This window comes from Terrapene carolina, unplaced genomic scaffold, assembly GCF_002925995.2.
Source record: "Terrapene carolina triunguis isolate 2854851 unplaced genomic scaffold, T_m_triunguis-2.0 Scaffold51221, whole genome shotgun sequence".
NCBI lineage: Eukaryota > Metazoa > Chordata > Testudines > Emydidae > Terrapene > Terrapene triunguis.
In genome coordinates, this window is record NW_020715572.1 from 8,897 (window position 1) to 18,803 (window position 9,907).

General features: G+C 47.8%; 2 protein-coding genes across 2 annotated transcripts; both read left to right on the forward strand.

Moving 5' to 3' along the window:
• Positions 1 to 1,784: 1,784 nt before the first annotated feature.
• LOC112115831 (olfactory receptor 52N4-like) lies at positions 1,785 to 2,324 on the forward strand. The gene has a single exon (XM_024213027.2). It carries the CDS (start codon positions 1,785 to 1,787, stop codon positions 2,322 to 2,324), a length of 540 nt encoding a protein of 179 aa, XP_024068795.1.
• A 6,315-nt stretch (positions 2,325 to 8,639) lies between these two features.
• LOC112115835 (olfactory receptor 52M1-like) lies at positions 8,640 to 9,590 on the forward strand. Its single transcript, XM_024213030.1, has one exon. It carries the CDS (start codon positions 8,640 to 8,642, stop codon positions 9,588 to 9,590), a length of 951 nt encoding a protein of 316 aa, XP_024068798.1.
• The last annotated feature ends 317 nt before the right edge of the window (positions 9,591 to 9,907 follow it).

Sequence of the window (9,907 nt, forward strand, 5' to 3'; positions counted from 1 at the left end):
AGTGCAGAGATGTGGCGATGGTGGGATTCATTACAACAGCCTGAGATGGGTGGATGGATGGAAATGTTCTCGTTGCTTATACACCAATGCTAGGAGTCTTGGTAATAAGCGAAAGGAATTGGAATTCTTACCAATGAAAAGATATGTGATATAATTGGCATTACTGAAACCTGGAGGGACAGTTTGCATGATGGGAATGTTAAAAACACTGGTTACAACCTGTTTAGCAAGTAAAAGAGGTGGGGGGGGTTATGGTGAAGGTGCTGTATAAATCCATGGTACACCCACATCTTAAATATGGCGTGCAGATGTGGTCGCCCCATCTCAAAAAAGATATATTGGAATTGGAAAAGGTTTAGAAAAGGGCAACAAAAATGTACAGGGGTATGGAACGGCTGCAATATGAGGAGAGATTAATAAGACTGGGACTTTGGAGCTTGGAAAAGAGGCGACTAAGACGGGATATGATTCAAGTCTATAAAATCATGACTGAGGTGGAGAAAGTAGATAAGGAAGTGTTGTTTACTCCTTCTCATAACACAAGAACTAGGGGTCACCAAATGAAATTAATAGGCAGCAGGTTTAAAACAAACAAAAGGAAATATTTTTTCACACAACAAACAGTTAACCTGTGGAACTCTTTGCCAGAGGATGTTGTGAAGGCCAAGACTATAACAGCGTTCAAAAAAGAACTAGATAAATTCATGGAGGATAGGTCCATCAATGTCTATTAGCCAGGATGGGCAGGGATGGTGTCCCTAGCCTCTGTTTGCCAGAAACTGGGAATGGGGGACAGGGGTGGATCACTGGATGATTACCTGTTCTGTTCATTCCCTCTGGGGCACCTGGTATTTGCCACTGTCGGAGGACAGGATGCTGGGCTAGATGGACCTTTGGTCTGACCCGGTATGGCCGTTGATAGAGATAGATAGATAGATAGATAGATAGATAGATAGATAGATATCAAACTTTTAATTGTTCACAACCTTGATTATGTTCTTAACTCACAGTTCTGGATGCACCAGCTGTAATTTGCAATGATCAAACAGCTGCAATTCTCGCTGGTTCATTTTGCCATGGACATATCGGGCTAGATTCACCCCTGGCACAACGCACTGCAGTGGCTGATCAGGGAGTAGCCAGGTCTGTCTGCTGTCTCCAAAACATTATCTTGTGTCCTCAATCCTCATCTTCCTCTTCTTACCTCCGAGTATGGGGTGGGATCCTCGCAGCGGCTCATGGGTCTCCCGGTTGCACTTGGTTCATGGAAGATGGCTGGGGAAAGAGGGCAGGGCAGGGAAGTCTCTGTGCCCTAGTCTCCCCATCGGTCAGTACAACAGCAACTGTGGGCCCCAGCTGAGATCAGAGCCTCACCGGGCTAGGAGCTGTACATACACATGTGCATGCTAGAGAGTCCTTGCCCTGAAGAGCTTAGAAAGGAAATAGACAACAGACAAGGGGGGGAAACTGAGGCACAGAGCAGGAAAGCGACTGGCCCAAGGTGACCCAGCATGCCAGTGGCAGAGCCCAGGGCAGCATTCAGGTCTCCTGACTTGCTGTCCAGTGCCCTCCCTACTAGACCACTGTGCCTCTCCAGACCATGCTGCCAATTTAGGAGCATAACTTAAGGCACCGAGCTTTGAACAGTCTGGCGTGAATAAACCAAATGAGCTCATGCTGGGTTTGAAAAATGTCCAGCGCCCTGAAAAAATCCCAGCCCTTCTATTATTGTATTGCAGGGAAAGAACTTCTGCAAATCGACTGATCCGCGTCTGCTGTAGGTCATGTCAACCTTCAATCAGACCTGTCCTAATCCCTCTACGTTCCTGCTGACCGGCATCCCTGGCCTGGAACCTGAGCACGTCTGGATCTCCATCCCATTCTGCCTCATGTATGTGATTGCTCTGCTAGGAAATGGTACTGTCCTCTTCGTTGTAAAGCAGGAGGAGACCCTCCATGAGCCCATGTACTATTTCCTGTCCATGCTGGCTGTCATTGATCTGGTCTTCTCAACTGCCATTGTCCCCAAAATGCTGAGCATCTTCTGGCTGGATTCCAGAGAGATCAGCTTCGAGGCTTGCTTCCTCCAGATGTTCTTCATCCACACCTTCACTGTAGTGGAGTCAGGGGTGCTCTTGGTCATGTCTTTAGACCGATACGTGGCTATCTGCAACCCCTTGAGATACAATACTATCGTAACCAGCCCAAAGATTGCCCAGATTGGGCTGCTGTCACTTGCTAGGGGGGTGGGGGTCGTGACGCCTTTAACCTGCCTTCTAACCAGTCTGCCCTACTGTAAAATGAATGTCATCCCTCATTCCTAGGGTTAGGGTTAGGGTTAGGGTTAGGGTTAGGGTTAGGGTGAAGGGTTATCAATTTGTTCTTCATCAACATCAGCTTCATTATACAATTTTTTTCCTTTTCCATCAGGAAACATGGTTCATATAATTGACCTCGGAGGCATCGGTTTGCAGTATAAACTCCTTCTCAAAGGCTGGGGCTACTAGCACTGCATTACTGCAGAGGGCAGTCCCCAGATCTGTAAAAGCCTCTTCAGCTGCGCTGGACCATTTCACTATGTCTGGGCCCCGGGCTTTTATCAGATCCATCAACGGGTATGCTGTGGTAGCAAAGTGGGGAATGAATCGCCTATAGTACCCAGCTATCCCCAGGAATTCTCTGACCTGTTTCTTCCGGATTGGTCAGGGTCTACTTTGGGTCGCCTCCAACTTGTTCAGTTGGGGCTTCACTACGCCCCTCCCCACAATGTACCAAGGTATTTGGCTTCTGCTAGGCCTGTTGCACATTTGGAGGGATTCGCAGTGAGATCCACCTTCCTCAGGGTATCCAATACAGCTTCCACCTTTTCTAGGTGCATCTCCTAGTGTGGGCTATGTATGATGACATCATCAAGGTAAGCAGCCACATACTTGCCATGTGAACACAACAGCTTATCCATGAGCCACTAGAAGGTGGCCCCATGTAATCCAAAAGGGAGGACTGTGTACTGGTACAATCCTCTGGTGTCGAAAAGGCCATCTTCTCTTTGGCTTCCTTGGCCAGGGGGATTTGCCAATAACCTTTGGTCAGGTCAAGGGTGGACAAAAATCGTGCTTTTCCCAACCGGTCGATTAGCTCGTCTACTGGCTTAGTTACCAGGACAATTGGACTGGACCATTGACTCCTCAATGACTCCCAGCTCCAGCATTCTCACAACTTTGGTCCTGATCTCCTCCCTTTTTGCTTCTGGGATCAGGTATGGCTTAACATTCACCTTTACTCCAGGATCTGTGATGATGCGACGATGAACCTCTGTGGTCCTGCCTGGCTTCTCCAAGAACATGTTGTGGTTCCATTCAATCATATTGATGACTTCTGCTCGCTGTTCAGGGGGCAATTCAGGGGATATCCCCACTTGACCCTGCTTTCTTGGGGTGGCATCTCTAGGGTGACCAGATGAGCTTTTCTGTCTTGCCATAGGTTTATATGGTAGATCTGTTCTGGCTTCCGGCGATCAGGCTGTCGAACCTTATAGTTGACCTCTCCAATGGCTTCTATTACTTCATATGGCCCCTGCCATCTGGCCAGGAGCTTGCTCTCGGCAGTGGGCACCAGCACCATTACCCGATCTCCCACCTAGAATTTCCGGGCCATCGCTCGGCAATTGTAATAGGTTTGTTGGGCCTCTTGTGCCTTCTCCATGTGTTCCCGCACTATGGGAGTGACTTGGGCTATCCTGTCTTTCATCTGCATCACATACTCAATGATGCTTCTTTCCTGGTTAGGCTGCTCTTCCCAGCTCTCCTTAGTGATGTCCAGTATGCTGCAGGGGTGGGGACCATATAACAGCTTGAAAGGGGAAAACTCGGTTGAAGTCTGGGGAACCTCCCTTATAGCAAACATCAGGTAGGGTAGTAAGGTGTCCCAGTTCTTCCCATCCCGGCTCACCACTTTACATATCATTTTCTTCAGTGTCCTATTAAAGTGTTGAACAAGGCCATCGGTCTGTGGGTGGTAGACTGACGTTCTTAGGGCCCGTATGTTTAGCATTGCACACAAGTCCTTCATCAACTTTGACATGATGGGGGTTCCTTGATCCGTCAAGGAATCTCATTACCCTTAAATTATCGTTCGTTTTTGCTTGTGATTTTCTCTGTGCTGAGAGGAGGGGGGGGCGGGCTGATTACCCCAGGCTCGCCATCGCCAGAGGGGGAAGTGCTAAGTCAGGCAGCATGAAGGAGGTGTTTTGTCCCACTCATTATAACTTCCAGAGCATAAGGATCCAGTGAAGTCAATGGAAAGAATTCGATTTAGTTTATGAGTTTAGGAATAGGCTCTCAATGATCTGTACAATTAGTCTCGGCAATGTTTTGGAAGCTGACCTAATGCCAAATGGCCTTTGCTTATAACTGTGGGACCTGATCCAAAGCCCATTGAAGCCATAGAGTCATAGAGATTAAGACCAGAAGGGACCCCTGGATCATCTAGTCTGACCTCCTGTCTATCACAGGCCACGAGCACCACCATCAGCGGTACACTAAACCCAACGACCGAAATTAGACCAAAGTATTGCAGTGCTATAAGAGTCAGCGAAGTTAGCAACATGAAGAGTGACTAAGTACAGAATGATCAGCTCGTGCAGGTAGCATTTCAGAAAGAGAAAACCAGGAACAAAGACAGCAAAATACCAACCAAAATAAGAATAATTTTTTTGATGAGCAACCATTCCTAGGCACTGTGTATAGGTCCATCCTGGCCAGAATTTAGTCAACTATGCCACTAATGCAACAGGAAATACGTTCTTCAAAGGTAGGCCAAACAGCTAAAACCAAGAGTCTACATGGTTGGAGGACTGGAAATAAGGGCCTCAGATCGCTTGGTAGTGACAGTGACTGCAAAACATACTGCTTTACTTTGATAAATACCTCTAAATAGTAACAGCAGGGGGCTATTTTTCAAATGGGATACTAGTGTGCAATGCAATGTTATTCCAAGGAAGATGTATGATGCTGTCATTAAGGAAACCATTGAGAAATCCTAAGTGAAGGTTGTTTCCTATGCAGGACTTAAACTACCAGTTACACTCAAAGTTGGATTTTATGAACACCTGTCTTATGAATGACCAATTATATGAACCATGTTTCCTGATGGAAAAGGAAAAAAATTGTATAATGAAGCTGATGTTGATGAAGAACAAATTGATAACCCTTCACCACCACCACCACCCCGCCAATGCCTTCAGTGCTTTGGAAATCATTTTGCAGTGGTTTTGAAGAACAAGAAGAAAGCCGTGCAGTGCATCATACTGCAACTTATGCACTGAGCCTACTGCAATTTTGAGATGTTCAACGTTATGAACTTTCGATTTTGTGAACTGATCAATCCGCAATTAATCTGTCAAATAGGGGATCTACTGTACAAGGGCAAAGAACCATCACAACTTGTTTTAAGAACCAGTATCAGTTAACAGCTTTCCAAAGAGTAAGTGCAGATATACTATCTATTTTAGGAGTTAAAATCTGCTAGCCGTAAAATTAGTTTAAAATGTATTGAAGTTAAACAAGTATTTGCTGTAAAATGTGGACCTATCTATCTAATCTATCTATCTATCTAACTATCTATCTATCTATCCTAATACACTCCCTATCTATCTATCCTAATACACCCCCATCTATCTATCTATCTATCTATCTATCTATCCTAATACACCCCCTATCTATCCTAATACACCCCATCTATCTATCTATCTATCTATCTATCTATCTATCCTAATACACCCCCATCTATCTATCTATCTATCTATCCTAATACACCCCCTATCTATCTATCCTAATACACCCCATCTATCTATCTATCTATCCTAATACACCCCCATCTATCTAATCTAATCTATCTATCTATCCTAATACACTCTCCTATCTATCTATCTATCTATCTATCCCCATCCACCTCCTCTATCTATCTATCTATCTGTCTATCTATCTCCATACACACCCATCTCTCTCTCTCCCCCCTCCCCTCACCCCCCACATATACACCTAGCTAGCTGGCCAGACCCTCTGCTGGTTTAAATGGGGGTAGCCCCCGTGTTTTCAGTGGAGCTTCCCCAGCTTACACCAGCTGGAGCCTGTTCGGTGTTTGCGCACAGAGTCCAGTCCGGATGATGGCAAGACCTATGGAGAGTTAATGTTCAGCCGTGGGGGGGTTCTAAACTTAGCAGCATGTTGGTGTGTGGAAAGGGCCAGAGCTGCAGCTTCTCCCCGCGGGCTGAAGTTCCCCAGTGGGCCGGGCGTTGGAGGAGCTATAAATACTGGCATGCTCTGAGCCTGGCATCCCCGGGAAGTTACCACCAAGCCTTGCAGCTATTGCCGAACGATGCTGACCAGGTGACTGAGCAGGCTTCGGATCTCCAGTTCCCTGAGGCAGCACGGCTACTGCCGTCATGGCTGAGAAGTGAGTTGACTTCGTGCTGTAACAACGTGCTTCTCGTGGCACAGGTAGATGACGAATGTTCACCATAACCCGGTTCAGCTGAGCCCAGGAGGGGCAATGTATTGAATAGAAAATATCTCTCTCCATCTCCAGTAATTATATGGCCCCAGCACCACAGTAGCTGAGAGCCTCATGGTCTATGATGGATGGATCCTCACTCACCCCTGTAATCACCAATGTATACTTGGGGAAACTGAGGCACAGGGAGACCAATGACTAAATGACCTGCCCATGGTCACATAGGGGAGAGTGTAGCAGAGCTGGCAATTCAACAAGCTCTCCTGAGTCCCTGCCTAGTGCCCTAACCACTGGACCATCATTTCTGAGCCTTTGGGTATATTTAAAGAGTGGTGCAGTACGTGCACTGTTGGTGCCATGTGTTATAGCCTGTGTAACGTATAGCACATAGCAGACTTTGTCCCATCAGTGATCAGTCAGCTCGCACGGCTAGAAAGTCATCCCTGGAACTCCCGCCTTGCTTTCCAACTTTCCTGCCCTCAGCACTGTGGGGCAGCTACAGTGGATTGAAATAGCGCGGGGGAGGAGGAGGGGGAGTGCTGCTTACTCAGGCGAGGGAGCAGAGGGGGCCCTCCCCTGTGTTATTAGCAAAGACGGGGAGCCTGTGCTCCCCTTGCACCACCTTGCTTTAACCAGCGGATGAATGAGCATGGAAGAAAAATTAAATCCCACCTCATTAACTAAGATAGAGCTGGTCGGAAAAGAACGAGTTTGATTATTTAATCGTACCTGAAATGTATTCCAAAAGTTTACTTATTTTGATAGGCCACAGTGTGTATCTGTGTCTATGTCTATACATAACATATACTGTCTGTAGATAGAGAGATGGATACAGTGGGTGGGTGTGGTGATTAGATAGATAGATGGGGTGTATGGGGATAGATCAGGGGTTCTCAAACTGGGGTTCGGGACCCCTCACGGGGTCGTGAGGTTATTACATGGGGGGTCGCGAGCTGTCAGCCTCCACCCCAAACCCCGCTTTGCCTCCAGCATTTATAATGGTGTTAAACATACAAAAAAAGTGTTTTAATTGATAAGTGGGGATCACACTCAGAGGCTTGCTATGTGAAAGGGGTCACCAGTACAAAAGTTTGAGAACCACTGGGATAGATAGATAGATAGATAGATCACTAGGAGGGTGGTGAAGCACTGGAATGGGTAACCCAGGGAGGTAGAATCTCCATCCTTAGAGGTTTTTAAGGTCTGGCTTGACAAAGCCCTGGCTGGGATGATTTAGTTGGTGTTGGTCCTGCTTTGAGCAAGGGATTGGACTAGATGACCTCCTGAGGTCTCTTCCAACCCTAATATTCTATGATTCTATGATTGATAGATAGATATCTCAAAACGTTTTCTGAGAAAGTTTGCTTTTTTTATTCATTGTTTCTTTCTTAGCATCTCATTCCAGCACCTCTATCCAGGGGGTTGTGACGGTATTGTCCCTAGATAACACGCATTGCTGTCATTCATGCCCTAAAAGAGATAATTCTGTCTCTGCGTAACTGTGCCAGGCGAACGCAGGAAGCAGCGCTGGGATGGGAGGGGAAGCTAAGACAGATAGACAGACAGACAGAGAAATTAAATGCCCTCCCCCTCCGTCAAGGCCACCTAGGGCATAACTTGCCACATCCAGAAATGCAAAGTTTGGGTTCTCGCAGAGACAGTAACTCAGCCACACACACCCCTGCAGGTTGACAGCGCTTGTCATGTTTACCCAGTCTAGTGTCGCTGCACATAGTCATCGTATTCATAGAACTGTCCAAGAGAAAAATGCTATCAAAGAGCTACACACCCAGCTCCACTGACGTCAATGGAGACTCCCCGTTGATTTGAGTAGGAGTTGGATCATGCCCTCATTGAATCAGTGCCTCATAGATTTCAAGGCCAGAAGGGCCCATTTGCATCATCTCCTCTGACCCCCTGCATAGCACAGGCCACAGAACCTTGCCGGCGATCGGTAATTATTTGTTAAGTGGGGACGGAGTGGTCAGGCTGGTAGATCTGGTTCTTCCCAGCACTAGACGCCTGAGGACTAGTTAGAGGCAATGCAATCTCTGCCAACTAGCACCCGCTGCCTCTCATTACAGGGCCAGAAGCATCTCTTGAGTCTCATCTGGCACAGGAAATGCATCATGTTGCCCTTCAATGGCTCCTGCTTCAATCCCCCAACGTTCCTCCTGATCGGCATCCCTGGGCTGGAAACCCTGCACGTCTGGATCTCCGTCCCCTTCTGCTCCATGTACATCATCGCCATCCTGGGGAACTGCACCATCCTCTTCATCATCAAGACGGAGCCGAGCCTGCATGAGCCCATGTTCTACTTCCTCTCCATGCTGGCCGTCATCGACCTGGTCCTCTCCACTTCCACCATGCCCAAGCTGCTGGGCATCTTCTGGTTCAGTTACAGAGAGATCGGCTTGGACGCCTGCCTCCTCCAGATGTTTGTCATACACTCCTTCTCAGCCATGGAGTCTGGGATCTTCCTGGCCATGGCTTTCGACCGCTATGTCGCCATCTGTGACCCGCTAAGGCACAAGACTGTCTTGACCAACACGATCGTAGCCAAAATCGGGCTGGCGGCTATGATCCGGGGCGTGTTGTACATCTCCCCGCTGCCCCTACTTGTCCAACGGTACGCGTACTACAGGACCAACATCATTGCGCATTCCTACTGTGAGCACATGGCAGTTGTGATACTGGTGTGTGGGGATATCACCATCAGCAATCTCTATGGGCTGACTATTGGCTTTCTGACGCTGCTCATGGATTCACTGTTCATCGTCCTGTCCTACATCATGATCCTGCGGGCCGTGCTCAGGCTGGCCTCAGTTGATGCCCGTCTCAAGACTTTCAGCACCTGCATCTCCCACGTCTGCGCCATCCTGGCCTTCTACACACCCATTGCTGCCTCATCGCTGACGTACCGGTTTGGCCAAAACGTGTCTCCTCACATCCACATCCTGTTGGCCAACTTCTACCTCCTGGTCCCACCCATGCTGAACCCCATTGTGTATGGGGCGAGGACCAAACAGATACGGCAGAGAGTGCTTAAGATGGTCTCTCTGAGTAGGCCTGGCCTCTGACCCCTAATCCTGAGAATAAGGGCAGCTATATGAAGTGACTAGCAGGTGGCAGGAAGGGTGGTGTTGTGGCTAAAGACTTCTTTGAAAATCCCACCCAGACTCATCAATGTTTGTGAGGAGCACCTAGACAGATTAGATGTGGCTTGTAGCAAGGCAGGAGTTCACTGGGTTTCTGGGAAGAGAGGTGCAACATCACTAAAAGGAATAAATTGTATAAAGGCAAATTCCTGCCCTCAGAGGTCACGGAGAGTCTGTTCCAGTTATTCCACTCCTGAAACTGGATATCCTGCTGCGGGAGCTCGGGTGGAGAGCCAGAC